The following is a 26,844-nucleotide window of genomic DNA, read 5'->3' on the forward strand; positions in this document are numbered from 1 at the left end:
GTGGCATTTTTGGTTGCCTTCTGTTTTTCTTTAGCTTCCCAGTCTTGTAACTTCCCAGTAATTTTTGCTCTTTTACTTTTATTTTGGCTTTGACATCCTTTGACAGCCATGGTTGTCATCTTGCCTTTAGAGTACTACTTTGGGATGTATCTATCCTGTGCCTTCCAAATTGCTGTCAGAAACTCCAGCCATTGCTGCTGCTCTTTTGTTCCCTTCTAATCAATTTTGGCCAGCTCCCCTCTCATGCCTCTATAATTCCCTTTACTCCACTGTAATACTGATGCATCTGATTTTAGCTTCTTTCTCAAATTACAGTGTGAATTTTATATTACAATCATTGCCTCCTCAGGGTTTCTTTACCTTAAGTTCCCTGATCAAATCCGGTTCATTACACAACACCCAGTCCTGAAGAGCTGATCCCATAGTGGGCTTAACCACAAACTGCTCTAAAAAGCCATCAGATAGGCATTTTAGAAGTTCTCTCATGGGATCCAAGTCAACACCAACCTGATTTTTCCTATCTACTTGCATATTGAAATCCCGCATGACCATCCTAACATTGCCCTTTTGACATTCCTTTTCTATCTCCCATTGTAATTTGTAGCCCACATCCTGTTCAGAGGCCTGTAGATAACTCCCATCAGGGTCATTTTACCTTTTCGATCATTTTACCCTTGCAGTTTCTTTACCCACAAGGATTCTACATCTTCCAAAGCTACGTCAGCCCTTTTTAAGGACTTGATTATATTTTTCCCAACAGCCACATCAGCCTCTGTGTACCTGCCTGTCCTTTCAACACAGTTTTCCTTTAGATGTTAAGCTCCCATCTTTCAGCCACACAATGTGATGCCCACAATGTCATACCTGCCAAACTCTTAACTGCGCTATAAGATCATCACCTTATTTCATATACAACATGCATTCAATTATAGCACCTTCAGTCCTGTATTTGTCAACCTTTTTGATTTTTGGCCCCTGTTACAATTTATCCCATTCTGCTGACTGCAGTTTTGCTTATCTACTGCGTCTGCTTGTATACAACTGTCTAATTCCCAGCCCTTCCACTGTTTCCCATCCCCTGCCAAATAAGTTAAACTCTACCCAACAGTTCTAGTAAACCAGTCCGCAAGAATTAGTCCCCCTCAGGTTCACGTGTAACCGATCCTTTTTGCACAGATCATACCTTCCCTCGAAGAGATCCCAATGATACAGAAATCTGAAAGCCTACCCTTGCACCAGTTCCTCAGTCATGCATTAATTTGCCACTGGCACAGATCTCATATATTGGATATCCTGTTTTTTGTGATGCCATGTGTACATGTGAAAGCCCTTAGCTTTCATGAAACACAGATGTGTAATTATTGTGAATCTATGTTTTGATTTTGCATTATTACTGAAAGTGAATGTATTTTGGTTCTGAAGGTACAGGAGCTTCCAGTCTCCTCACCCTTGGCCAGCTGTGTTTATGGCCACACCTTTAAAAACAGTTTCAAAATTAAAGCTACTTGCAGAACTTTATGTACCTGATGTGCTATTACCTTGTCATCTCAAACTTGTTGGCATCCTAGTGTGAAAATTAGGATTTTCCTAATTTTCTAAACTGTCAGGCAGCATTAGTGAAGGGAGAAAGTGTTTGGGACTCCTATTTCTATGCCCCTCTCACCCTATGGATGCTGCCTGACTTGGGAGTTTATTTCATGTAGGCTTTCTTCACATGATTTAATTTTAAGTTTTAATTTTAGAGATGTGGCGTGGTAACAGGCCCTTCAGGCAAAGTAAGCCTGCATCGCCCAGTTACACTCATGGACTAATTAATCTATAACTTGTACATCTTTGGAATTTAATGAATGTAGACATTACCATTTAAATAGGGGGCCATCACAAAATGAACAGTTTGCTCTTCTCAATTTAAACAAAAGTACTTGCCTTAATAAAGCAGGAGTGAATCTCTCTGCTAGATTGAAAGGACCGTCTATTCCTGATGATAGAGGCTGAGCTGGGTCTTGAAGGAAACCGAGTGAGCACGATGCATCCCAAAGCAACACACACAAGCTTCCAGGTGGAAGTCTTGTTTCGAAATGTTGACTGTTTTTATGTCCATAGATGTTGCTTGACCTGCTGAATTCCTCCAGCATTTTGTATGGGTTGTTTTTGGATATCCAGCATCTACAGAATCTCGCCCAAAATGCTGATGGAATGCAGCAGGCCAGGCAGCATCTATATAGGAAGAAGCACTGTCAATGTTTCAGGCTGAGACCCTTTGTCACGACTAACTGAAAGAAAAGATAGTAAGAGATTTGAAAGTAGGAGGGGGAGGGCGAAATCTTTATCAGATGTTGCCTGGCCTGCTGTGTTCCACAGCATTTTGGGTGTGTTGCTTGAATTTCCAGCATCTGCAGATTTCCTCATATCTGCAGGATCTCTTGTGTTTGTCACTTGAGTCTAATAATGTCTCCAGTTTACATTATTGCAGGTTACTTTCAGGGAAAATGTACCTATTCTGCAAACATTATATTCAAATTTCATATGTTTCAAATCCAGTTCTTTCTTGCATAAAGCACATTTTAACCTATGAAATTCTATACATCTAATTTCATTCCACAAGTAGGTGTATACCCTCAAACGAGTTCTGCCTTTCAAAAGATCACACTTATGTTCACGTTCCTGAGGGAGCTCTTTCACAATGGATGCCCCTGTTATGGCACTGAAAGTATGCAAGTTTAGATATTGGTGGATGATGTCACAATGATATATGTTAGTCATATATTTGGATAAGGACCCATCAGAATACTGGGTAGTAAAGGACCCTATGGAAATTTGATGTGAGCCATGGTGCACTGCACATTTTTGGAGTTAATTGCTACCTGCTGCAACTCTAGTGTTCCTTGTACCAGAAGCTGCAGCATTGATGTAAAAATGATGTGCTAGCTGCAGTTTGGAGAAACACCAATGCAAGTTGTGTGAATTCAGTGAGGGATTGATATGTGTGCTTTCACTTGAGGGGGAAAGATAGTTGAGTCAGTCTGTGCTAAACATTGCATTCATAATTGATAAGTGGGTACTACTGTACACAGATGAAAATAATTAGATGAGCATATGAGAATTATTTTTCACTATGGCATTACTAAGCATGAAATAAAAGCAGAAAAGACTGAATTTGTTCAATTTGTCAGGCAGGGAAGGGAAGTGCTTAGTTTAGCTGAGAAGCAGGGTGGAACAAAAGTAGAGGGTAAATGTTAAGTCCCTTTGTTCCAAACAAGCAGCTTTTCCAGCTTCTGGGATATCTGAAGTAGTTTCTTTCCTAGTTCCGGTGACTAATCCTAATCCTGAAGCATTAACCTTTTCTCTTTCTAGTCCTGCTGCCTGACCAGTTTTTTCCCCCTAACTTTTTTAAACGTTAATTCTTTCATCCACAGTTTTTAAATTTCCACAGTGGTCATTACCAAACAGCCTTCAATTAATGGCTGCTGTTAGGGATGACAGTAGTCTGAAGACAACATTACTGAACTTGTAAGCCAATGGCCTATGGGCAAACCAATGAGAGGAGTTCAAATCCTACTATGGGAGCTCTGGAATTTTAACGTTTAGTTGATCTAGAATTTTAAGTAAGACTGCAAAGACTACAAACCTGCTGTATTGTGGTAGAGGTCCATTTGGCTTGGTAATATCCTTTGAAGAAAATTCTGTCATTTACAGGTGGTACAGATAACAGGCAGCAATATGGTGATTTGTAAACATTTCTGGAAAAGGCAAAGTAATGAACAGGTCATCACCTGACATTGATCTAAGTACTAAATTTGGACTTCTCAAAATTTCCTGTTTGTATATTTGATTTTCTGAAGAAGGGTGGAAACAGGGTGTTGTCAGGGACAATGTATTGAGCAGAGGAATTTGACGCCCATCAGTGAAGTTGTCCAAATCGTGAAGGGCAACTCTTGCTATATTGCATCTGTTAAGGTAATGAGTGAACCAGCAGGAAGAGTTCAACAGCCCTGATGTGATTCTGGCCACTTGTTTTTATGATAGCATTGTGAAGTGAATACCACTTTGGTGGCAAAGACTGCAGTGATCTGACGGTTTCCTCCTCCGTTGTGTTGTTTAGCATACAATCCGAGCTAGGTATTCATGTTTGCTGAAGGACCAGTGCATGCATAAGGAGCCAGAAGTCTTGTGCTTGGAACCATTCTACGTTAAGTTATCTTAGTAAAGCTGCTCATTGGGCATTCGAGGGAAAACACTAGTTTGAGCATACCTTATGTAAAGGATAGTGTTTGTAGTTGTTGGGTCGATTCGCCTAGTCCTTGGACAAAACTTGCATGAGTTCTTTGGGGCAGTGTCATTGGCTCATCCATCTTCAGTGCTGTGCCTTAAGTTAGAAATGGGGATGTGTCGACAGCAATTTCATTTTTAACTGTTCAGCATATGAAGTTGTCTGTGACTTAAACTGAGGTAATATTGGGCATCACACAAAGTTCATTGACTAATCTAACCATTTGTTCTCCACCAGTACAGGTGCATGGTGTACTCTCTACATATAATAAAATTACAAATGTCTGTTTAGGCTTTTCTGACAATAACTTTTGAGGACGTCCTACCACCATGGAGTTAACTCTTTGAGATTCCTGCCTGAGAAGTGACTGGGATCCATTCCAGTTTATCAACCTGTGTGGCACAATGGGTACACAGCAGTTGCCATCCCATTGGCTCTTCACTCAACCCTGAAACATCTGGACAGCAAAAGTGCATACATCAGGATGCTCTTTATGGACTACAGCTCAACGTTCAGTACTTATAATCAATAAGCTTCAAGATCTTGGGCTTGATATCTTGTGCACTTGGATCCTTGATTTCCTCATTTACAGACAGTTAGTTCAGATTGACAACAACTACACAATCTCAGCACAGGCACACCACAAGGCTGTGTGCTTAGCCCCCGGGTCTACTCACTTTACACTTATGACAGTGGCTAAGCACAGTTCCAATACCATATTTAAGCTTTGCTGATTACACCGAATCAAAGGTAATGATGAATCAGCATGTAGGATGTAAACTGGAAATCTGGCTGAATGGTGCCACATCAATAACCTCTTTGTCAATGTCAGTACTGATTTCAAATGGAGAAAACTGGATGTCTGTGAGCCATTGGATTCACTTGATCCATGTCCATGATCACATTGGATGATCAGGAGTGGAGAGAGTCAGTAATTTTAAATTCGTCGGTGTTATAATTTCAGAAGACCTGTCCTGGACCCAGCACATAAGTGCAATTATGAAGAAGCATAGTAGCGCCACTACTTCCTTCATTTGTGATGATTCAGCATGATATCTAAAACTTTGACTAACTGTGGTGGAGTGTATATTGACAGGCTGTATCAGTCTGGCATTAACACACTAATGCATTTGAATGGAAAATCCTATTAAAGTAGTGGATATGGCCCAGTCCATCACACATAGAGCCCTCTCCACTATTAATCACATCTACATGAAACATCGTTGCATGAAAGCGGCATCCTTCAAAGACCCCCATCACACTGGTTGTACTCTCTTCTCACTGCTGCCCTTAGGAAGAAGGTACAGAAGTCTCAGGACACACCATGAGGTTCAAGAACAGTTATTGTCCCTCAACCATCAGGCTCTTGAACTAGAGGGAATAACTTCACTCAATTTCACTTGCTCCATCACTGAACTGTTCCTACAATCTATTGACTCATTTTCAAGGACTCTTCATTTCCTTCTCAGTTGCTTGCAATACAGCAAGGTACTTATGGTCCTTGGAGCTTCACTCATCATTCCCCGAGTTAACTCTAGCCTAATCACAGGACAATTTACAATGATGGGATTGTGGGTGGAAACCTGCGCACCCAGAAGAAACCCACACAATAACAGGGACAGCGTACAAACTCCTTACAGGCAATGGCAGGTATTGAACTGGGTGGTCTGTACTGTAAAGTGTTGTATTAATCTCTACAGTAAGCTTATTATTTGCAGTTTGTTGTCATTTGCACATTAGTTGTCTGCCCTATTGGTGCAGTTGTTCATTGATTCTATTATGATTATTGGATTTATTGAGCAAGAAAATGAATCTCAGGGTTGTACAGTATATGGTGACATATTTACATTGATAATTTGCTTTGATCTTTGAGGAGGGCAGTGGAGTCGGGGACTCCTGCAAATTCTCACAACGTAGCCGCATTTCAAAGGCTATTGCTGTTTATGGTTGGCTGGTAATTTTGGACAATCCTAGCCAAAAGAATTGTGGAAATGGTCTTGAGCAGGACTCTAATGGGACAAGCAAGAGGCTGGTCACCTCATTCTAGAGGGCATTTAACTGTCAGCAATAAACATTGGCCTTTTTAGTGCTCTCCAGAGCTTGGAAAAGTGAAGGAAAATAAAATGGTGTGATTCAGCTTCTTGTGCAATCTTCCAGAAGGACATGACATGATATAATTGAAGCATGTTGATCAGATCTGTACAAGTACACAGTCTGATTTTGAGCATGCAATTAAGTGAAAGTCATGATTTTAGTTATTTTTAAATTTTAAAATCTAATAGATGTAATTGCATCGAAATAAAACAGGGTCTAATCTAAAGGTTATAGATTATCTGGCATAGAGAATGCTTTGAAATTCCTGTTAGTCTTAAATCAGTAGCCCATTGTTAACCTGAGCCCTGGTTCTAGATTTCCCTATTTTGGAAAATGTCTTCATTGCATCTCTCCTGTCAATCCCCACCAAGTTTTATGCTTCACCAAGATCCCTCATTCTTCTAAATGCTAAAGAATTAGGCACGAGATATTCCTGGTATAAAGCTTGTGAGTCTTCTCTGCACAGCCTCAGAGGCAAACATACACTTGAGTGAAGAGTTCAAAACTAATAGTTGCAGTGTTGTCTCACCAAGACTTAGTACAGTTGTAGTAAAACTATTACTTTTGTGTTCTCTTTTGTGTATATTATATGTAAATTGAATTAATGCTGGTCTTTACTCCTCACAACAACCTCTTGGAAGATTACCTCCTAAATTCCATTGTGCCATTGTTAATAGCTACACTTACTATCCTGCAGTCACTTTATGTATCTGTGTATGTATAATTTTGGAAAATTTCTTTCCTTAAATGATTATAGTATGTATGCTTCATATACTTATCTCAATCTTGTTTCTACACTTCTACACTTAATGAAGTACAACTCTGAGCCTTTCATTCATGCAACTTTTATCTCTGCCTTTATCATCCTTTTACTTCTGTATATAAAATCTCTTTGTAATCTGTCTGTCAGCTGACAACCTTTACTCTTCCAATTCTCTTCATTGGAACCAGTTCCTCCTCATCTCTGTATCCTTCTACTTTCCTCCTTGTTACAGTGCCTTTAATTCTGATCTCTAGGGCATCTATGTTTAAACATTTCAGCATTGTCTTAATTTGCTTAGGGTCTTAGCCAAGGAACTTGCTCTTTAAATTCTCTGCAAAATCACAAGCCTTGGAGGAATACTGTGCATCAGGCAGCACCTGTTGAAAAATATGGACAGTCAATGATTCAGGTTCAGTGCCTTTTTCTGGACTGGAAAGAGTAACCAGAATAAAAAGTTGGAGGAAAGGGATGGAGCCAGAGCTTACAGGTGATGGGTGGATTAAAGTGGGGGCGGGGGGGGGGTGTGATCACCAGATAGGGACAATGTCAGAACCTGGGAGGATATAGGTGGAAGTGACTGAAGATGCAGTATGATAGGTGATGGAACATGAATAAAGGGAGCATGGTGGGAGGAGTGTGGTGATAGGCAGATTGAGGGAGTAGGAGAGAATAGACTTGGGTGATGTGGACTAGTTCTATCAGAAGGAAATAGAAAAAAGAAAGGTATGGAGAAAGGATAGGGCATCAGTTACACAAATTCCACATTCATGCCATATTCCTTTGTTCCATGTGATCAATTTGAAAAACTACCTGAAAATTACTACTGCAACCTTTTTTTGCTGTCCTAATTGACATTTATAATTGGCTATCCTGTGAATTGTTGTGAAATACTTTTCTGTTAAAGCTGTTGTATAAGGAAGAACTGTTGTAACTTCTCTTCCCCTGCCAATTTATCTTCCTCAGTTATCTGAGTGCCTCTTTGGAAACCTTTGGTGTAACCTAATCTGCTATAAGGCTTAAGGCTCCTTAATTGGTGCGAACTGGATCTATTTTCCAAATAAAAACCCATGGGAAAATTGAGGGAAAGTCTTGGAGGCGTTCTGGAAAAATCTACATCAGCACAGTGAAATATCCCATTGCTATTCTACTTGCATTCACCATACATGTGCATATTTGATTTGCCTTTTTGACAGTTAAGATGTATTAAATGTATCTTTACAGGTAACGTGTTCTGCATTTCATTCACTTGCACGTGTAGGTTTTGGCAAATATTTTCAGTTGAGTTTGGTCGTTCACTCCAATTAAGAATGGCCTATGCTTCTTTCATAAAGTCCCTATACATGATCACTAATTGAAATTTGCTTCACTGGAAATGTCACTAGTTTAGACAATGCCCTCTTATGTTTCTGAACTGCACTTTGCATCTTCCAGATGGCTGTAAAATGTTAGCTATGTCTGGTAGTGTTTTTTTTCCAAAGTGCCACATCTTTTTTGACTCCAAATGTGATTTTAATCCTTGCTTTCTAACCAGCCATGTTGGACTTGTCTCAATGCTTATTTTGTCTGACAGATAATAATTAAAGAAAGGAAGCACGTGCAGATTATTCAGCAAAACACAACAATTGGAGAAACTCGGCGGTTCAAGCAGCATCTATCCCAATAGAGGGTTTTGACCAAAATGTTCTCTGCTTTTGCCCTCCATCCACAAATGTTTCTTGAGTCACTGAGTTCCTCAAATTGCAGCATCTTCTGTCTCTAGACTATCCAGCCTGCTGTGGCTGATCTGTTGCTTCGGTTTCACTTAACTGGACAAACCCCCATATTTCTTGATTCTTGTAAAATATATGAATTCATCCTGAATATAATTAGCAGCTGAGTATCTACAACTGTCTTGGGTAGAGAATTTGAGATTCAATGTTTTGGAGTGGAAAAATACTATTTTGAGAATGTGACCCCAGTTCTAGACTTTGAGAAATGTCAAGTTTGCATGTCAATTCCATAAGAATCTTGAGTGTTTCTGTGAGGTGCCCTCTCAGTCTGAGCTCATTGGGTCCTGTCTGCTTAATTTCTTTTTTGGTAAACCATTTTAGGAGCTGTTTCAATAAACCTTGGCCATATTTCCCTCCATTAATATATTCTATGGAGTCTGAACTATGCATGCAACTCCAGATGCAGTCTTGCTCCTTAGAGTGTAGCTGCCCATTGTTTGTGAGCACACATTAATATGAATGTTTGGTTAATACATGGTGGGAAAATGTGTGTCATTGGCTTGCCCGTAGCCATGAATCATGTTAATTAGACTCTCTGATTTCCAGATCATTTAATCAGTCTACTCGGGTATCTGATCTGATTTACATATGAAAATGTAGGATCTTATTTTGTAACGGAATTTAAAAACGAGTTCCACATTCACTACATTGGCAGTTATGGCTATTCCATTATCCATCCGAATCAAAAGATTTTCATTGAGACTGAGTAGCAGATCTAAATTATTGTTTTCAATTTTAACTTACAGGTAGGAGACATAAAGACAGAGCCTAATGATATCACTGAGGTTCCTGCTCATGGCTTGCGACCTAAAACAAGGAGTGGATCAATGAAATGTGAAAGTGGTATGATTTTCCTTCTAAATGTATTTCAGGCAAAGTTCATATAAACTATTTATTTAGAAGTGTTCAGGATATTTTTCTTAATTTATTTTGCATCAAAAACTGAAGAATTACACAAAAGGCCAAAAACCTTGTGTGGTATTTTTCCATGTATGGTGTTAGGTGGTTAAGTTTTCCCAAACAAAAAGAACATGGTTGGATGTAGCTATCATTTATCATTGCATTAAATTAAGAGTTTGTATTAAAGAATTATTAGTAGCATATAAGGATACTGAAGCAGACATGTCCATTGTGCATTTTGTGCAACCTTTGGGGTCTTTATGTTAGAGAGCATGGAACAGGCCCTTCTGGCCCAACGAGCTGCATAGCCCAGCAACTCACTCATTTAACACTAGCCAGCTCACAGGACAATTTACAATGACTAATTAATCTACTAACCGTATATCTTTGGTTTGTGGGAGGAAATCAGAGCTTATTGTCAATTAACTCCTTACAGATTGTGCTGGAATTGAACTCCTCATGCTGTAATCGTGTTGGACTAATGGCTACTTTAGCCTGGTACCTCTCTAGGTGCTTGTTGGAATAATGAGCAGGAAGTATTTTTTCATACTAATCCATCAAGAATCACTTGAAGTTGCTTCATAAAACTAGGCCTAGGTTAAAATAGCATTCTTTTTTGGCAGTTTGATTTTCCTTCAAAATTGGCTTTTATTTTGTTTTGTGGCCAAGTATTCAATCGGTGACCAATTGTTTAAAAAGAAATTGGAATCAGATGACAAGCACTTTTGAGATTAATCAGAGACAACAAATTTTGGATCCAAGGTCCTTTAAGAAGTCGGGAAAGAAGCACAAAGCTTGTGATAGAACAGAGGAAAGTTTGACAGACAATGGTAAAGGCCTAGATCTCTACTGAGCAAAGAGACAAAGGAACTAAATAGTTCCTGGTGTGCTGCTTTGTTTAGCTAGTTTATACCCATAGATAAGGAAAATTTCCATTTAAGTTTATAGATGAGTTAACTGATTAGAAAATCATTATTCAAACGATGCAGTACAAAGAAGCTTCCAGAACTTTCCAGAATTAAATTTTATGTAACCATTGGTGGCTTATTAAACATACTGTAACCACTAGGATATTAAGTGGTTACTTCTATATAAGTAATTATATCAAATCCAAGCAGATAATTGTTAAAACTGCAAAGAAAATATCAGTTCAACAGTCTAATCTGAGAATTAAGCTGTTGAATCCAACAACTTCCAACCTTTGATCTGTGAGGTTCATGTTCGTATTCGTTTAGATGAGAGATAGATATGTGTCCAAACAATAAGAAATTGAGGGATGTGGAAGTGGTGCTAAGAAAATCTGCTTTGACATTGATGAATGAGAGGCTCGAAGGGTCAAATGGCTTTCAGCTTTCATTTCTGTCATTTTAGAACAGAAAATCAGTGCATGCTGGAGATGTTCTTTTGCTTTTGGGCTAGAGTTTTTGTGTGAATTGTCTTTACTTTGCAGAGTCTGGAGTTGTTCCGTTGCCATGTACTTTCTTTCTAGCCTTTACTCAGTATTCTGTGTTTGCGGCTTCAAGGGAAAAAAAAAAACTTTTTACTGTTCTTACTCTCCCTCTCCCACCTGTGTTCACTTTACCACATTTTAGCTTGTCCTCCTGCCCCTCCTTCACCTTCTTATTCTGGCACCTTCCAGCCCTGATGAAGGGTCCCAACCTGAAATGTTGATTTCTTTTCTATACATACTGCCTGACCTGCTGAGTTCATTCAGCATTTTGTGTGCTGCATGTGTGACTGTGTTAAATTTTTGAAGTTATGGCCTACTTTTACTGCAAGTAAAGACCTTACTGCTTTTGTATTTTTCTTGGATAGTTGCAATGTCTTAGTGCTCAGTTTTCCAGAACTGAAAGTTGTTTTTTTTTCTAAAATGAAGAGAAGTACAGTATGACTGGAGTGAAGAAGGAGGGAAGTGAGATTCGTACCAGTGACCTAGAGCGAAGCAGCAGAACACTGCGGAACAGCAGAACTACTGTTCCCTCTAATATTGTAAGTATTCTTAAATATGTCGTTGAGGGATTGTTTGGGCATGGATGGGAAGGAACAAAAGAATAATTGTAATATTCTTGATAAAGTTTACTTGCCTGACAATATATTCTTTCTGTATATTTATTACTAATTTAAATTAGTTTATTACTGCATATAATGAGGTACAAAACTTCATTAACCATCCATTGAGGCAACAATAATACCCTCCGTTTGTCAGGGTTGACCATGGATGTTGTGTCTAAGAGAGCTGATGTAAGTAAACCAGTAAGTTAATCAGGGCTGTACAAAATGGAGAGCAAGCTGTTGCCCATATGGTATGCTCCCCTCTCCACTCAGCTGATGAATCTAAAAGAACAGGAGAGACCAATATAATTTGGCACCAGCTGCATCACAGGAGTTGCCAGTCAGCATTGAACTCAATGCAGGACTGCCTTAGGGATTCCAGCTCTGGATTTTTCTTTGGGGGTTTACTCCTGAAGCCTTCCCCATAAGTGTACAAGGCAGTGGAGGTTTGAGATCAGAATTTCCTTCCAGATGAACTGCCAACCATGGCTGACAAGCTTCATCTGCCTATAGCAACTGGTCTTCAGGCACTTGTAACACACTCTCTCGCCCCTTCTGTCAGTAGAAATTGTTCTGCTGGGCTTAGTAGTTAAGCCACGCTTGAAGGCCAGGAGCTGGGCTTGGTTATCAGATGCCATTTAATAGGTAGAGGTGTAGCAATGTACTACATACAGAGCTAGAGACAACGACATGCAGTCGGTAAGTCGTTTCGAGACTAGTTTATCAAACTTCGCGGCACTGGCATTTAATCCCTAGCGCCTGCCCTCTCCGGGCCGCAATGATGCCAGAGGTGCATTTCCAAAGTCTCTCCCTGCATGCTGGCTATTTGTGAGCCGGTTCGCCTGCGCAGAAAGTGGGTCGCCACATAACCCCCCACCCAGAACCAGCGATACACCCCCCCAATGTCCACAGTCTGGATCAGCCTCTGTTTGGGAGGTCTGCCTCTGCGCCGCAGTGCCTGAACCTCGACCGGCTGTGCCAAGTCCACATGGGCTGGTTTGAGTCGGTCCACTGTGAAAACCTCCTCTTTCCCCCTAATGTCCAGAACGTACATGGACCCATTGTTGTTGATCACCTTGAACTGCCGCTGTAGCGGTGCCCGGTGTCCACCCCTTCGTACAAACACAAACTTACAGTTCTGCAGGTATTTGGGTACATGGGTCGGGGTCCGTCCGTGCTGTGAAGTCGGTATGGGGGCCAGGTTGCCGAGCCTTTCGCGTAGTCTGTCCAGGATTGCTGCGGGTTCTTCCTCCTTGGGGCTGGTATGAACTCTCCTGGGGCGGCCAGGGGCGTGCCGTACACCAACTCAGCTGATGAGGCGTGCAGGTCCTCTTTGGGCGCTGTGTGAATTCCAAGCAGGACCCAGGGAAGCTTGTGCACCCAGTTAGGACCTCTCAGGCGGGCCATGAGAGCCGACTTCAAGTGACTGTGGAAGCGTTCCACTAGTCTGTTCGACTGTGGGTCGTAGGCAGTTGTGTGGTGTAGCTGCGTTCCCAGCAGGCTGGCCACAGCCGACCACAGGCTGGAGATGAACTGGGCGCCTCTGTCGGTACCCTGAAGCGTGCTACCCAGGTTGCAATCAGTGCTTGGGCGCAGGAATTGGCAGATGTGTCGGTGAGCGGGACCACCTCTGGCCACCTCGTGAACCGGTCTACCATGGTTAGGAGGTACCGCGCTCCTCAGAACACTGGTAGGGGGCCCACAATATCTACATGAATTTGGTCAGACCTCCGGTGGGTGGGTTCGAACTGCTGCGGTGGGGCTTTAGTGTGCAGCTGCACCTTGGCTGTTTGGCACTGCACGCACATTCTGGCCCATTCACTGACCTGCTTGTGAAGTCTATGCCATGCGAACTTGCTGGAGACCAGCCGGATGGTTGTCCTGATAAATGGGTGCGCCAAACTGTGTATAGAGTCAAAAATTCGCTGCTTCCAGGCTGCCGGGACGATGGGGCAAGGTTGGCCGGTAGCCACGTCGCACAGGAGGGTCCTCTCACCTGGGCCTACGAGAAAGTCTTGCAGCTGCAAACCCGAGACTGCAGTCCTGTAGCTGGGCATCTTGTCGTCTGCCTGCTGCGCTTCCGCCAGTGCTGCATAGTCCACCCCCCGGGGACAGGGCCTGGACAGCTGGTCAGGGGAGTGCATCCGCCACAATGTTGTCCTTTCCTGAGACATGCTGGATGTCCGTCATTTACTCAGAGATGTAGGACAGATGTCGCTGCTGGCGAGCCAACCAGGGATTGGACATCTTCATGAACGCGAAGGTCAACGGTTTGTGGTCTGTGAACGCGGTGAACGGCCTGCCTTCTAAGAAGTACCTGAAATGCTGGATTGCCAGATACAGTGACAACAGCTCCCGGTTGAAAGCACTGTACTTGAGTTCGGGTGGTTGTAGGTGCTTGCTGAAGTACGCCAGGGGTTGCCAGCATCCCACCGACTGCTGTGTCGGATGCGTCCACCGTGAGTGTGGTCGGAACATCCGTTCTGGGGTGCACCAGCATCACCGCATCTGTCAAGGCTTCCTTGGCTTTAACAAAAGTGGCTGCGGCCTCCTCGTCCCAAGTAATGTCCTTGCCTTTACCTGACATTAGGATGTGCAAAGGGCGCATGATAAGGGCTGCTGAGGGGAGGAAACGGTGGTAGAAGTTCACCATACCAATGAACTCCTGCAGCCCTTTGACCGTGTTGGGCCGGGCAAAGTGGCAGATCGCATCTACCTTGGCGGGCAGAGGTGTTGACCTGTCTTTGGTAATCCTGTGGCCCAGGAAGTCGATGGTATCGAGACCGAACTGGCATTTGGCTAGGTTGATCATGAGGCCGAAATCACTCAGGCGGGAGTAGAGCTGGTGGAGGTGGGACAGATGCTCCTGGCAACTACTGCTGGCTATAAGGATGTCGTCCAAATAGATGAACGCAAAGTCCAGGTCGCGTCCCACCGCCTCCATTAGCCGCTGGAACGTCTGTGTGGCATTCTTCAGGCCAAACGGCATTCGGAGGAACTCGAACAGGCCGAACAGGGTGATGAGTGTTGTTTTGGGGATGTCTTCAGGGTGCACCGGGATTTGATGGTATCTCCGGATGAGGTCTACTTTGGAAAAGCTTCTTGCCCCATGTAGGTTTGCTGCAAAGTCCTGTATGTGCGGCACGGGGTAGCGGTCTGGAGTTGTAGCCTCGTTCAGTCTGCGGTAGTCTCCGCGTGGTCTTCAACCCCAGGCTGCTTTGGGCACCATGTGCAGGGGGGAGGCCCATGGGCTGTCGGACCTCCATATGATCCCCAATTCCTCCATCCTCTTGAACTCCTCCTTCGCCAGGCAGAGCCTTTCCAGGGGGAGCCTTCGTGCACGGATGTGGAGGGGTGGTCCCTGGGTCGGGATGTGGTGCTGTACCCCGTGTTTGGGCATGGCTGCCGTGAACTGCGGTGCCAGAATCGATGGAAAGTCTGCCAGGATTCTGGTGAATTCGTTGTCTGACAGCGTGATGGAGTCCAGGTGTGGGGCCGGCAACTTGGCTTCACCCAGGGAGAACGTCTGGAAAGTCTCAACATGTTCCAGTCTTTTCCCTTGCAAGTCGACCAGCATGCTGTGAGCTCGCAAGAAATCCGCCCCCAGGAGAGGTTGGGCCACGGCGGCCAGTGTGAAGCCCCACGTGAACCGGCTGGCGCCGAACTGCAGCTTCACTGTGCGGGTGCCGTAGGTCCATATTGTGCTGCCGTTTGCAGCCCTCAGGGTGGGTCCTGGCTTCCTGTTGCGGGTGTCGTACCCCGTCGGGGGCAAGACACTGATTTCCGCTGTGGTGTTGACCAAGAAGCGGCGTCCCGATTGTTTGTCCCAGAGGTACAAGAGGCTGTCCTGGTGGCCAGCCACCATAGTCAATAGCGGCAGCTGGCCCTGGCCCTAGCAGGGTGGGCGACAACGGTGGGCTTTGTGCCCCACCGCTGGTGGTAGAAACACCACTGTTCACTGTCCTGCTCACTCCTGCCTCTGTGTTGTGTGCGCCCTGCCAGGCCTGGCCTGGTCTGGTCTGCTGTTGGGCGCGTGTCCTGGTAATCTGACTGACGGACACCACGCTCTCCCTCTTGGCTTTCCACAGCACGTCTGCCTGGGCCGCCACCTTCTGGGGGTCGCTGAAATCTGCGTTGGCCAGCAGCAAATGTATGTCCTCGGGCAGTTCTAGGAACGCTTGCTCGAACATGAGGTAGGGCTTGTGTCTGACAGCCAGGGCAAACATTTCGTTCATCAATGCTGACAACAGTCTGTCTCTCAAACCGTCCAGGCGGGCTCCCCGCTCATGCCGTGAGAGGCCAAAGGTCCCAATGAGCAGCACTTTGAATGCTTCATATTTGCCTTCTTCCGGGGGTGACTGTATGAAATCCACAACCTGGACGGCCGTCTCCTGGTCAAGGGCGCTCACCACGTGATAGTAATGCATGGAATCAGAAGATATCTGCTGAATCTGGAACTGGTCTTCTGCTTGGCTAAACCACACGCGTGGTCGCAGTGTCCAGAAAGTCAGCGGTTTTAGCGAAACTGCGTGAACAGATGAAGAGTCGGTCATCTTTGGTCCAAATCCTGTTTGGACCGTCGGGGTCACCAATGTAGCGATATACTACATACAGAGCTAGAGACAATGACACGCAGTCGGTAAGTCGTTTCGAGACGAGTTTATTCAAACTTCGAGGCGCTGGCATTTAATCCCTAGCGCCCGCCCTCTCCGGGCGGAAATGACATCGGAGGTGCATTACCAAAGTCTCTCCCCGCACGCTGGCTATTTGTGAGCTGGTTTGCCTGCGCAGAAAGTGGGTCGCCACAGAGGGAGCTTATCCCCAGTATCATCCCTGGCTATGACAAACTTGAGGAAGCATAAGGAAGTATAGGGAAAGCAATAACAGAATGCAGCGTAAAGTGTTGAAGTTAGAGAGAAAGTGCGGTTCATGCTGAAAGTAAAGTGAAATGCTGTGGTGAGGTACGTACTGTGCTTAAGGCATCATCTTATTGTACTAGGGGATCGTTCAGTAGTCTTATTTATAAAAGTTGTGATTCACATTTAAATCTATTCAAATCTGCAACCCAACTTTCGTAATGGGAGCAGGAGAATGACATTGATGTGGATATTGATGCTGTGGCAATCATTGCTCCCTAAAGGATTTAGTTTTTGGGGATTTGTTCCTCTGAAATGCTGTCAAGTCAGAAACCTGCATTGCAAATGCCTCAACTGCACAGGAAGCAGGGGTGGAGAGAAGCAAGAAAGCAATAATGATCCGGGATTTTGTAACTGGGGTGGCTCAAACAGGCCTTTCTGGATTTGTAGACATGACTGCAGGATTGGGATGTTACCTCCTTTGTGTCAGGATTACGATGGTGAAAAGGTTATAAAGTATCTTGAAAGGGGAGCGTGAGCAGTCACAAGTCATCCAAGTTGTCACCAACAGCATGTGTAGACGAAATAATAGGGTCTTACAGGCAGAATTTATGGAGCCAGCAAAGTAGTTACAAAATGGGTGGTGGTTTTAGGATTTGTTCCAGTGCCGTGTGGAAATAAACAGAACGGTGTGTGGCTGGAGAGACAGTTAGACAATAGACAATAGGTGCAGAAGTAGACCATTCGGCCCCTCGAGTCTGCACCGCCATTCTGAGATCATGGCTGATCATTCACTATCAATACCCAGTCCCTGCCTTGTCCGCATATCCCTTGATTCCCCTATCCATCAGATATCTATCCAGCTCCTTCTTGAAAGCATCCAGAGAATTGGCCTCCACCGTCTTCCGAGGCAGTGCATTCCACACCTCCACAACTCTCTGGGAGAAGAAGCTCTTCCTCAACTCTGTTTTAAATAACTGACCTCTTATTCTCAATCCATGCCCTCTGGTACTGGACTCTCCCAACATCTGGAACATATTTCCTGCCTCAATCCTATCAAATCCTTTAATTATCTTAAACGTTTCAATCAGATCCCCTCTCAATCTCCTCAATTCCAGCGTGTACAAGCCCAATCTCTCCAATCTCTCTGCGTAAGACAGCCCTGCCATCCCAGGAATCAACCTAGTGAATCTATGCTGCACTTCCTCAATTGCCAGAATGTCCTTCCTTAAACCTGGAGACCAAAACAAAAAAAAGTTAGGAGGTATAGCTTTGTTTTTTGCTTTCTGGGCATGTAAGTTTTTAGTAGATTTTACCATAGTAGGTGGGACATGTGCAAATTTGATGATTTACACCAATGTATCGCCAATATCCTTGAGGAGGTTGAGGTTGCTAGTACTGTTGGGAAGAGTTTAAAATGGTGTGCGAATTTTGAAAGGATAGAACCGAAATCTCACGGATAACACAGCAAATGAAGCAGGTGGTACATGCTATAGTGAACGGTTCTATCCAGACATGTGGTGCTGTTTTAAATGGGAGTTTGTACCTTTCTCCATGTGACAGCATGAACTTCCCTGAGTACTTCCATTCTCTCCTCTCTTCCCATGGATACGCTGGTTAGTATGTTAATTGGCTACTGAAATTATCCTGGGTGTCGGAGGGTGAGCAAGTTAAAGGATTTGACAGGCATGTGAGAGAATAGGTTTCAGAGAGATGAATGCTGGAATGGTATTGATAGAATTGCTTTGATAGCTGGCATAAACTCCATGGGCTAAATAGCCTCCTATGTTAGGAAGTACACAGAAGAATCAGGTTTAACATCACTGGCATTTGTCATTAAATTTGTTGTGTTGCAGTAGCAGTACATTGTAATCCATAATTAAAAGCAAATATTAAGAAATACATATTAAATACATACATCATCGTCCTGCTGCATATGCAACGTTGAATGATGTAGGCAAATTTTCTACAAAAGTGGTTTGCCTTTGCCTTCTGGGTAGTGTCTTTTGAATAACACGACCCTATGGAAAATATCAATAGAATTAGACAAAGCCAGTGGGATTTCTGAAAAGGAAATCAGATTTAATTTGAGTTATTTTGACAATGTAATTTGTAGAACACCTAAGGGACAACCAGTGTAAGTGGGCTAAACAAGTTTTCTGTAGGCCACAAGACATCCCATCCATGTACTTATCAAAACTCCTAAATGTTGAAGTTGAATTTGCATCCACCACTTGTTTCCATACTATCATGGTTTCCATAATGGTTGGTACAACCATTTACACTTGCAACCCCTGCTCTCCCCCCCCCCCCCCCCCCCACCCGTGTTATCTTTTGGGACCTAACCACTTGATGCATTTTGTTAACAATCTTGTTGATTGTCTTATTTCTGAATTGCCTTCATCCCTGTTGGTTCTTACTCATCTGCCAAAATCAGAATTAGATTCAGGTTTAGTATCACTGGCATATGTTGTGAAATTTGTTTTAGTGGCAGCAGTACATTGCAATACATAATAAAAGCAACAAATTACAATAAGTATTTTAAATAATTAAATTAAGTAGATCAAAAAGAAGAAAAATGCTTAGCATTCATGAGCTCAATGTCCATTCAGTAATCTGGTGGCGGGGAAGAAGCTGCTGCTGAAATGTTGATTGTGTTTCTCAATAACTGTTTACTGTGTGTAGCAAGTACAATGCTGGATGAGCTCAGGTCAGGCAGCATCTGTGGAGAGGAATAAACAGTCAACTTTTCAGGCTGAGACCCTTCATCAGGATTGGTCTGTCCAGTCCTTGTACACCTATCAAATCACCTTTCTCCTTCACACCAAAAAGAAAAGCTGTACCTCAATCAATCTAGCTTCATAAGACATGCCCCCTAGTCCAGCCAGCATTCTGGTAAATCCCCTTTGCACTCTCTTTAAAGCTTCCACTTCCTTCCGATAATGAGGTACCAGAACTAAACACACTATTCCAAGTGGTCTAACAAGGGTTAGATGTCCATCCCCTCACCTTCTCCAGTCTATTCACCCACCTAACGTCACAAGACCCAGGAGAAGAATTGGGCCGTTTGGCCCACTGAGTCTGCTCCGCTATTTCATCATGGCTGATCCAATTTTTCTCTCAGCCCTGATCTGCCTTTTCCCCGTATCCCTTCATGCCCTGACCAGTCAAGAATCTATCAACCTGTGCCTTAAATATATGTAAAGACTTGGCCTCCACAGCTGCCTGTAGCAAATGTTACGAAATCCAGTAACTGGGTCACTTACCAGCAAATATAGAGAGGTTCATTGAAGTCTGATGGTACTATTTTTAACAGTATTTATTGATAAAGGGGCACAAAAGTAAGATTAATGCAAACATACAGATAATATACGTCGTCAATACTATCTCTAAAAGCGCAGGTATAATAATAATAAGGAATAGCTCTATCGTTGTCTAGTGAATAATGTATTGTCCAATGGAAATATAAAAGTCACTGTTTGTTCAAGCTGCAGCATTTTTGGGTTTTAGAGAGAGACGGGTTAAACTTGCCCAGGTCTTTTATGATGCTAATCCTTTGAGTCGTGGGGAGTTGGTTTCCCCGTTGTTAGCTAAAAGCCGTTTTCCATGGTGCAAGCCACCAGTCCAGGCAAACGGAACCGAACGCACGTGGCCTCCTTCCAATGGCTTCCGCTATTACGGGATTGCTAGCGTTTCTTCTGGTGCGTCTGAGGGGCTGTTCCCACAGACCCTCTTTTATCCTGACTCACAGGATCTCAGATGTCAATCAGGTTGGGGGTGATGCAATCCCTCCCTCAACCTTCCCACTTTGCCTGAGGGCTTCCACGTAGCACAGTATGGCAATACACAAGTTTGGCTTCAAGAGACAATGGCCGTGTCCCGTAGCTTTATATCACTGGGGGAACGAGACATTCCACACGTCTCTCTCTCATTTCCTGGGTCTCCTGACCCAACTCAATAGTGATTTTGCGATTCTGACAAAGGAGGGGGCTGCAGGCGTAACACCCCCTTTCTTCAAAGTGTTTTTGCCAGCGGTAGTACAGAGTCTTACAGGATTGTAGAGTCTAACACAATACAAAAGCTTTTCCTTTTCACTACAGAGTAATACAGTTATACATTCAATGCAGCATCTAAACAGTTAACGATTACAGTGCCACTTCCTTTAATATCTTAACATCTTTTACCTTACTAAAGTCTTGTAGCATCAGACTTCAATTTAATAACCACCTATTTTTATTTCTTTCCTTTGGCAAACAAAACTGAGGAGATGTGATCTTAGCTTACGTGTATCTACAAAAGTTCATGCAAATACTAATCTTTCTGTTGTTTTCAAACTTAGCAGGCGGGCTTCCATGGGGTTGTCTTTATTACTCACATGCTTTGTTAAAATCCCGTACAACCGGCTTTTGCCACTTAAAAATGGCATCCCCATTAACCGTCTCCTCTTTTCCGGTTAGTTCCCACGTGGGGAGCTTGGGTACCCTGGCGACATAAGCTCTCATCTGCTTCTTCCATAGGGGTTATTTTATCAACACTGTGTCCCAAACTTAGACCATCTTCTGAATTTCCACCCAATTCTTTAATTTTACACAGGTGGCTAGCCCTCTCTTCAGGACCCTTCAGGCTATGTGTTTTCAGTTCGAACTCCTTGTTCAAGCAGCATTTCAAATTCTGCCTTTTCACACCACACTCTGGAATAACAATAGCACGGCCCCCCCCCCCCCCGTCATCTTCTGACTTAATCTGTAAGCGATCCGCAGGTTTTAAAATTTCTTCATTCGATTTGGGAACTACATATTTCCTGTTTCCTTCAATAATAATATTTATCTCCCCATTTTTGAGCTCCGCATTAACTTTTAACACACCTTGGAGCACAAACACCTGGGAACTCTCACTTCCCACTATTACCAAGGTTAACCCTTTCTTCACTGAACCAAGTCTATCTGACCCACAAGGACGGCCATCCCATTCAACTGAATCAAATACCTCAGACTTTTTCTAAGCTCTGTTACTAGGTTCAGTACCATGTGCATCCCCATCTTGGACACACTCAAATGGGACATTGGCCTCTTTCAGGATTTCAATACCCATACCCGGTCCAAATTCTAAATTCCCCTGATTCTCCCAGCTACTCTCTGGGCAACTCCCTTCTGGAGTAAACTCAACCCCGTGGGCTGAAACAACCTCATCTGCCAATCCAGCAGACTTCTTCAAGGTAGGGGCACCCTCTTCATCTGGGACTGCCCTCATTTCATTATCGGGAACACCTCTAGCATTTTCAACTTCTTCAAACAGTTCTGCCAACCCAGACAGATCATCCAGGTCCAACCCTGGACCTTTTAACAGCTCTAGCTGTGTCTCATCTTTATCTTCTGCCTCCAAAACTTTTCTCCTCGCGAAGGGTGGGTCTACCTCCTCTCCCTTACCCTCTGTCACTTTACTACTCTTCGTTTTACCACCCTCTAAACCCTCGTGGTACAGGGTTGGTAAAAACGTCTCGGCCAAATCAAAACTGGCTGGATTTAAACTGCTCTCGTTCTCAGCTGTCTCTCTCGACATGCTGCGAGTGATCGTGCATGCGGGATAGATCTTGGAATCTAGGGGCGGGGCTGCAACAGTCACCTTAACTTAATTGCATGTTCCAACTTTAATTTCTCCAACTCTAACTGAGCCGTCCCACTAGCTGGTACCTTTTCAGGGATATTTTCCAATACCTCAGCTGCAAACACATTCTTCACAATATAATACTGAGTTATTGCCCTTCGCACCTCCCGCTTTTTCATTGACAACCTCACCTCTGCGAGGTTTAACTCCTTGCCAAATTTATCAAGTCTGATTTGGTGGCCGCCTCTAGCGCCTCCAGAGTCAGGTTTTCTATAAATTCACCCACGTCCATCTGTGCTGGTTTCCCGTCTGGCAACCCGCGTAACCAGATCCAAGTTTTGGACTTAGAAGCCCGATTCACTGGCCTCCCAATTTGGTGTCAAATCCCGAGACGAGAACTCCGCTTTGTTACGAAACCCCGTAACTGGGTCACTTACCAGCAAAGATAGAGAGGTTCGTTGAAGTCTGATGGTACTATTTTTAACAGTATTTATTGATAAAGGGACACAAAAGTAAGATTAATGCAAACATACAGATAATATGCGTCGTCAATACTAAATCTAAAAGCTCAGGTATAATAATAATCAGTAAGAAATAGCTCTGTCGTTGTCTAGGGAATAATGTATTGTCCAATGGAAATATAAAAGTCACTGTTAGTTCAAGCTGCAGCGTTTTTGGGTTTTAGAGAGAGAGGGGTTAAGCTTGCCCAGGTCTTTTATGATGCCAATCCTTTGAGTCGTGGGGAGTTGGTTTCCCCGTTGTTAGCTAAAAGCCGTTTTCCATGGTACATGTATAGTAAGCAATTTAAATTAATGCCATTTTAATTAATGGTGAGCAGGTGATATAGTTCCACTTAAGGGGATGGGGAAAAACGGGGGAACATTCAAGAGATTTTTGAGGGATTGGCTGAATTACATTTGCTTTTTGTTCTCTAGGTGGACTTGTATGTTTGCCTGATCTGTGGACAAGGTAACGAAGAAGATCGTCTTCTGCTCTGTGATGGCTGTGATGATAGCTATCACACTTTCTGTTTAATTCCTCCCTTACATGATGTTCCCAAGGGTGATTGGAGGTGTCCAAAATGTCTGGCGCAGGTTGGTAACTAGAATTCTACTTCAGGCAACATTGTACAGCCTTTGCTGTTATTTTCCTTCAATGAGTTTATTAATTCTTAAAATTTAAAACAAGTACAGTATTTAGTCTGGAAGTTGTTCTGTTGTACTGTTTAGGAATTGATTTCGCAAAATAAAAGTATCTGGGTAGTTTCAAACAAGAGTGCGGCCCAGTAGAGTAGCAGTTAGCCTGATGCTATTATAGCCTAGGTTGTCAGAGTTCAATTCTGGTGTCCTCTGTATGAAAGGTGGTTGTTCTTCCCACATTCCAAAGATGTTTGTAGGTTATTTGGTCATTGTAAATTGTCCTGTGATTAGGTTAAGTTCAAATTGGTGGGTTACTGGGCGACACGGGTGCAAGAGCCTGTTCCATGCTGTATCTCTAAATAGATAAAAATAGGTACTGCATCATTGTTTCTGTGGGTGTACCCTAGATAACTCCAAGGCCCAATGGTGTTAGTGGTTCACACAAGGGAAAGAAAAATTAAATTCTAATATTAAGTCATGCTTATTCATGTTAAACTTTACTTGTCATTCAACCATACACATGTATGCAGATAAAAGAAGCACTGTTTCTCCAGGGCCAAGTTGTAAAACACAGAACATCCAGTCACACACAGCACACAACACAATGATGATAGAACATAGTGAAAAATATATTAGCACTAGTCCAGTGTCATTGGCCTGAAGATGTTGTGCTGGAGCCAAGTTTCTGTAACAAGAAGCATAAAGCAGTTCCTCATCTCTTAAGGCTGATTTATACTTCTGCGTAGTACCCTATGCTGCAGCCTTCATAAGTGGCCTGCGCCGTTATGAGCATTTATACCTGTGCGTTGGTGTGTCTGCATCGCTGCACAATTCACCGCCAGAACACTAGTTGGTGGTGGAGTTTCTAATGGTGATTGAGTGCATCATATTGGAGTTGGAGCTAATAAATGTTGAACAAGGGTTACTTTTATTGAAATTACTGCAATGCAGAAAAGAGAGAAGACGTCTGAGAAGATGGTGTGTATGACCATTGAACGGATTGAGGCAGAAGGAGAATGAATTTTCTGTACTTGTCTGGCCACTGAGAGACATGGACGAGGAAATGCATTTCAAATACTTTTGGGTGTCGGCAGGTAGATTTGAGGATTTGGTTCATTGTCTCCAACCATTTATTTTGCATCGGTGTACACGCAGTATGCCAATAGACAGGAGGAAATGCAATGCTAACAAGCAGACCAATCATAGTTGTTGCATTCTGCGTTGCCGCGACGCGCAGTGACATTTTTGGAGAGGTGCGCGTCAGGCTAGGGCATAGGGTACAGCGTAGGTTACGTGGCTACACTGTACCTACAGCATTCATTTGACGCAGAAGTATAAATCAGCCTTGCTCGTTTCCATAGATGCTGAGTTCCTCCAGCTTGTTGTACGTGTTCCTTTGACCACAGCATCTGCAGTGTACTTTGTGTTCACTATAAATCAGCCTTTACTGGTCAGTCACAAACAAAGGCAATTCAAAATTGCATATAAGGAAAGAGCATTTGAGATTATTCTGCCAGTTCCTCCATTTTGAGTGTATCGCTCATCTATCTGCTATAGGTCCATTTAGGTTTTCAGTATGATACTGAAACAGTCATTTTTAATTAATGAGTTTCCATGGGCCTACATCTACAATATTACACTACTAGTTTCATCCTATGCAAAGTCTGCAGGTCTCCCAAAGCATAGAGAAATGGAGTTCTTAAGCTGGAGGGACAGAATATAAATTCAATAGTAATGATGAACCCTGAAGCATTCTCCTGATCATTTAGACTGTCTTGATTCACTCTTGCCTGTAAAGGCAGCTACTTCTCCTCACTAACTGCCTGAATTTTGCCTTTAATCTGTTCACTGAAATTCCAGCTAGCTGCTTAACTGCGTTGCAACAGAAATTAGCTGGAATTAAACTGATTTCCTACCTAACAGTGACCTAACAGAGTATATTGGATTCATATATACTCAGTGACCACTTTCTTAGGTATCTCCTATACTTAATAGTGGTCACAGGAGTGTAAGTTCGCGGTCTATGTGCATTCAGAGATTCACTTCTGCTGATGATTCTTTGAGTTACTGTTGTCTTCCTGAATGCTTGAACCACTGTAGCTATCCTTTGACCTCTAAAAAGGCATTTTCACCCCCAAAACTGTCGTTCACTGGGTGCTTTCTGTTTTTCATACCATTCTAGACTGTGAAATCCCAAGAGATCAGCAGTTTGAGATACTCAAGCCACCCTGTCTGTCACCAACAATCATTCCATGGTCAAAGTCACTTAGATAATATTTCTTCCCCATTCTGATGATTGAACAATATCTGAAGCTCTTGACCATATTTGCAAGCTTTTATGCATTGACATGCTGTTTCATGATTGGCAGATTAAAATTTGTATTAAAGAGCAGGTGTACCAAAAAAAAGTGGCAGCAAGGACAATATCTCAATATTATCAGACAGTGTTCCAGACAAGAAGTGTTGGTGCAAAGGAGATAATGTGCAATATTGACTGCTTTTTGTAAAATCTTATGGTATCAGGTCAGGCACTTGCCATTCGTTACTCTTCCAGTGACTGATGACTCTGATTTTGAAATCATACTGGACTCAAAATCCTTTTCCATCTGGGGCTGTGGGTGTGGTTGGATAAATGCATATAGTGGATTTGGGTTAATTGGGCCATCGGTTAATGTGGGAAGCTTATTTGGAATGACTCTTTTAATTAAAAAACTAATTCAGGAATTAGCAGATTGCCTTTGTTTATTTGGGACACTATGCCACTTAACTGGGACGGAAGACAGTTGCTGAACAATTTCTAGATAGCGTCAGTCGCTTGCATGGCCTTTAGGCACAACACGGTGCTTCAAGCAACCAGTTTTTAAATAGCGTCAGTTGTAAGTATTTTTGTCATTGATAATTGGTGAGAAGTAAGCAGTTAGACAATTCAGAACAGTTTTGCTCACTGTGGTTTCAAGTATTCAGGCTTGGAGATGTCGGAAACAGCTAGAAGTAAAAATGAAATGATTTCACTAGTTTGTTAGAAATTACAAATAATTTGAAAGTATCAGCAATAATCTTAAATGTTACAATGAAAATGAAGATTTGGAGGATGCAGTTGTCAGTATCATTGAATGAAGGCAGGCAGTTATCTGTGTTAGGTGTTTGTGCTGATTTTGTAGATAACACTGGATGAATTCCTCTGTCGATAACTATTAAGAACTAGTATGGTTTTATAGTACTGCAATATTGTTGGTAGTGTTCTAACAATTTGTTGCTTAGTTTGTCTTTTCATGAAACTGGCTAATTGGAACAGCTGCTTAACTGAGCCAAAATGTACTGATCCTGATGTGTCCCAATTAACCAGAATCCACTATTTCTATAAGTTCTGATATATAGCTAGGTCCCTGGCCAGATC

At 43.0% G+C, this 26,844-nt stretch overlaps 1 protein-coding gene across 2 annotated transcripts in view; it reads left to right on the forward strand.

Moving 5' to 3' along the window:
• kdm5ba (lysine demethylase 5Ba) overlaps positions 1-26,844 on the forward strand; it is a 147,298-nt gene that overhangs the window by 26,061 nt on the left and 94,393 nt on the right. For both annotated transcript variants that reach the window (XM_059950509.1, XM_059950508.1), the window contains exons 6-8: positions 9,643-9,739; positions 11,673-11,785; positions 23,244-23,402. In XM_059950509.1, the coding sequence (XP_059806492.1) occupies positions 9,643-9,739; positions 11,673-11,785; positions 23,244-23,402 (369 nt within the window). The remainder of the gene's footprint in view (positions 1-9,642; positions 9,740-11,672; positions 11,786-23,243; positions 23,403-26,844) is intronic.

This window comes from Hypanus sabinus, chromosome 25, assembly GCF_030144855.1.
Source record: "Hypanus sabinus isolate sHypSab1 chromosome 25, sHypSab1.hap1, whole genome shotgun sequence".
NCBI lineage: Eukaryota > Metazoa > Chordata > Chondrichthyes > Myliobatiformes > Dasyatidae > Hypanus > Hypanus sabinus.